Source organism: Papaver somniferum, chromosome 7 (genome assembly GCF_003573695.1).
Source record: "Papaver somniferum cultivar HN1 chromosome 7, ASM357369v1, whole genome shotgun sequence".
NCBI classification, from domain to species: domain Eukaryota; kingdom Viridiplantae; phylum Streptophyta; class Magnoliopsida; order Ranunculales; family Papaveraceae; genus Papaver; species Papaver somniferum.
The window spans coordinates 114,439,023-114,443,261 of record NC_039364.1 but is presented as its reverse complement, the minus strand read 5'-3'; the positions used below and the strand labels follow the sequence as shown (position 1 = coordinate 114,443,261).

At 36.4% G+C, this 4,239-nt stretch overlaps 1 protein-coding gene across 1 annotated transcript; it reads right to left on the bottom strand.

The window, feature by feature from the left end:
• Nucleotides 1-209: 209 nt before the first annotated feature.
• On the bottom strand, nt 210-2,992 carry LOC113295091. Its single transcript, XM_026543446.1, has 5 exons — nt 2,851-2,992; nt 1,888-2,412; nt 1,225-1,630; nt 923-1,118; nt 210-641 (listed from the first exon to the last, which is right to left on the bottom strand). The coding sequence occupies exons 1-5, from the start codon at nt 2,990-2,992 to the stop codon at nt 210-212; spliced, it is 1,701 nt and encodes a 566-aa protein (XP_026399231.1).
• Between the last annotated feature and the right edge of the window lie 1,247 nt (nt 2,993-4,239).

The window sequence follows — 4,239 nt, the reverse complement described above, 5'->3', positions numbered from 1 at the left end:
ATTTTCAAAACCAAGAACTGCTAAAATCTACTAACTGATGAAATTTAAAAGTTTCTAACAACATATTTTCCAAGTCTAACATCTGCTTGTGGCTAACAACATATTTATGAGTATGGAGTTTTTTCTAATCCTAATGACTGCTTTACACATCTCTGGATGGATCCGAAAGAATCTTGTATAGCATGCTTCCTCTCAAGCGGTTCAGCTTGTCAGTCCACCATAGCATCACTTGAGCTTAATTTTTTGTCAAGTGGTTTATTCTTCATCCTTATCTTCATGTAAGTGCATACACATGGAAGACAGTCAGGAAATGAACCTTGTGGTGGCGAAGGGAGATACTTGGCATTTTCATTCATCTCAAGAGCATAAGGACACAAGAGTCTCAGTTCTGTAGTAATTGCAAATGCATATTTCTTGGCTTGAACAAGGTGTTCACCCTTGAGTTCCTTAACGTTTGACGAGTTCATGTAGGACCAAGCATTAGAGCTCCTCAAGTCATACTCCAGCAGTGTGAAGTGTGTGTTGTTGTTGCACATTGGGGAGAAAAGTCTGACTGCATTGTTCTTGTACTTGACATACTCCTTAGCAAGCTTTGGAATCCAAAATCTCTTGAATTCTCCGTAATCGTTCAAGTAAGAGGCCTGCAAAACCATTTGGAATGTCAAACTCACATTTTTAATCAAAAGTTACAAATGAACAAGTGATTATGTAAACAGAAGTTACACATAGGGCCTTGGGTTTTACACTGGAAAAATAAGGATGTGTAACTTCAGACTACACATTATAAATGGATGTGTAACTTCAAATTACACATTATAAATGGTTTCCGACATTAAAAAATCTCGACTATGTTATCATAATCTTACCACATACACTACACATTATAAATGCAATAAGATTTTAAATATATTGAAGTACTTACGTATGCTTTTGGTGACACGAATAACGCTTTGTCATACTTGTTGTTAGAGTTCATCTTTGTCTTCAATCTGCTAATGTAGAAGTCGATGAATTCTGACTCCAAGTAGGATTCTTTCTTGGTAAGCTGTAGCATTAGTTCTCCAGATATATCAAACATATGGTTACCATCTTCGTCGCATTCCATCCAAGCAATGTCTCTGCATTATAAAGAAGTAAACTATTATCAATCAAGATAACACAATCAAGTAGTAAAATACAACAATCAATAAAAGAATCAAGCCTACTTGGAGTCAAGCTACTTACGTTTTCGGATGAGTATTGAAATATTCAAGCACTATCTTCTTTTTCTCGCCTTCCAGCTTTTCGATAACTTCTGAACCTTTCACATCCTTTCTCATTGTTCCATCATCTTCTTCAGCAACCTCAGCCATTCTTTCTTCTTCTACTTCTGGAACTGCGTCTATTCTTTCTTTTTCCACTTCTGGAACTGCGGCCATTTCTTCTTCATTAGATGTCTTCTTAACCCTCTTTGAGTTTCTTTGATATTGTTTCAGATCTTGTGTTGGAATTTTTCTATTCCTCAGCACACGTTCTTGCATGAATGCTGGTTGGTTTTCTCTTATTGTCTTCGCAACTTCCTTCAGTAACTCTCCTACAGGTCTTGGAGTTTTATCTATTCCAAGGCTAAAAAAGTTATCCTGTGTTGTAGCTGCGCAAACAAATATAGGAAGAATCTCAGTAAAATTAGCACATGTATGTAACTTAAAGTTACACATGCCAAAATAATAATGCACTGTATGTAACTTCTAGCTACACATGCCTTTTACAATGTGTAACTTGAAGTTACACTTCAATTACAAACAAAACATATTATATATAACCTCAAGCTACACATGCCTTTTACAATGTGTAAATTGAAGTTACACTTCCATTACAAAAAAAACATAGAACGGAAGAGATTCATACCAGTTGAGGTAGGTTCTGCATTCTCCGTCACTGCAGGTCCATGTTCAGTTTTGTTAATGTCGCCGACGATATCATCTATCATTTCACTCACTTCAACATTCGGCATATCATCAGGGTTAGCTCCTAGTTGCGGTGTTGTAACACTTATCACCATGGAGTCCTCAAACTGTATTGAAGCAGAACTGTCCCCAAAAGTTCCAGGAGTTGGCTGAGTTGGAGCAGTCATAACCAAACCGTCACCAACATTTGCAGGTGTTTCCTCATTGACTTTTGCAGTTACATCATCACCTGCGGCTTTTGCAGCTACATCATCACCTGCCCCATCCACAACTCCATCATTTGCAGCTTTCTTCTGCGCCTCATCCGTAACAGGTGTCTCTTCAACATCTTTCTTCTGCTCCTCATCAACATTATTTGTAGGAGTGGGATTTCCCTTTGAAACGAGCCTTTTCTTTGGTGGAGTCTTGCAAGTTGTCACACTCTTCAAAATTGAACTATATGTCCTCAGTGGTCTTTTGTGCCCCTCTGCAGCAGTTTGAGCTTGCAGAATTGTTGGCGTATTTCCAGCTACAAGGCTCATACATGGAACTGCACATGGATTGAAATGAGAATTAGGATGATGATGATGATGATGTTAAATTTTTTTAATAAAATTTCAAGAAGAATATATATCATGTGTAATCGACTGGCTTGGATAACTAACATGTGTAACTTCAAGTTACACATGAATATGGCATGGATACCTAGTGTAACATGGAGTTACACATGCATATAGCATGTGTAACTAGGGATTACACATCCATATGATTAGTTTACTCAACATTTATTAAGTCTAATCAAGTTAAAGAAGCATATTAAAAATGAACAACTACTTACATTCTTCATGGAAGGAAGTTTCCACGTCATCTTTCTCTTTCTCTTGCTCAGTCTCTTTCTCGGTTTCTTCTTCTTCATGCTCAGTACTTCCATCTCCTTGTTGCTCAGTCTCAACTAACTGTAACTCTTCTTCTTCATGCTTAGTAGGTCCATGCTCAGTACCTTCATGTCCAGCATCTTCATGTTGCATAAACTCTTCCTGGGTCACTTTGTAAGGATCAATACCCATTGCTTTCATAATTTGGCAACTAAAATTGTAAATCTTGAATTCTGTTGTTCCAAAAAGGTCCCCTTATGATATCCCTTCTCTAGCAATTGCATACACTGCTATAAAAATTGCTTGCTGTGCTTGCAGTTGCTCTTTCAGATGGCCATTCTCAATGGTTTGCGCTTTCAGCCAACTTTTCAGGTCGTCCTTGTTGGGTACCACTGTTGATATACCTAGCTGCTTCTCAAGCTGTGAAAACTCAGCCACAAAGTTAGGAGTTGGCTGCAATTAACAGATGGAGAGGTTAAAAAGAGATAGCAAAAACAGTTGAACATTCTAAATATACAAATTTTCAGTTGTATGTGTAACTTAAAGTTACATAAGCACATTTTATATGTGTAACCTATAGTTACATAAGCACATTTTATAGTTACACATATAAAATGTGTAACCTATAGTTACACATATAAAATACATTCATTGGTGTTATCTTTGCATGTGTAACTATAAGTTACACAAGCACATTTAAATGTGTAACTTATAGCTACACATGACAATTTTGATTACATCAAAGTTTTATCTAAATTACATTACCATAAATTTACAAAACCTAAACCAACTGACATATAATTCTTACCGAAAACTGTGTCATGTTTGTTCTCTAAATGTAATCAGAAATCTGGTATATATCCTACCTCCCAATCCTCGGGATATCTTCTTCGTGGTTCTCAACTTTTGGGATTAATCCTGCTGGCGTGTGTTCAGCAAACAATAACTGCAACATATAAATTTTAATTAGTCGATTGAACAAAAATATCCATCACGTAACACTAAAACTGCTGGAATAAGAAACTACACACAAGCTTTTTACCAGTAGGTATTGCACACAAGCCTTCACATTTGACAAACAACCAATATTAGTATGAATTTCTTCAAACAAGTGCTTGTGTATTAAATCAGGCCACGAAACCTTGAGCACCGTATCACATGTTTCAACGATACTAAGATATTTCGCGTTCACTCCATTGGCATTTTTGTCGCCAAAAAACAATACACAGCAAAGATAAAGACCTATCAAACAAACTAGATCCTTCTCATCAACTTTCTTTCTTTTCCCACTTTTGCTCCTTTTTGTCATAAGTTGTTTTATCTTCTCTAAAATGTTTGTCTTAGTCACTGTCGTCTGATGCTTTGTAGATTTGATATCAGTGAAGAATTTGTTGTATAAAACATTGTCAGTCAAATCACTAGGACAATAGTACTTTAAC

What these genes read in the sequence shown, in the direction of transcription:
- LOC113295091 (XM_026543446.1), bottom strand. Translation starts at nt 2,992, where the DNA reads ATGGGTATTGATCCTTACAAAGTGACCCAGGAAGAGTTTATGCAACAT. An exon ending in TTCAATACTCATCCGAAAAC is followed by an intron (nt 1,119 to 1,224) that starts GTAAGTAGCTTG and finishes TTTATAATGCAG; the next exon opens with AGACATTGCTTGGATGGAAT. An exon ending in TCGTGTCACCAAAAGCATAC is followed by an intron (nt 642 to 922) that starts GTAAGTACTTCA and finishes ATGGTTTTGCAG; the next exon opens with GCCTCTTACTTGAACGATTA.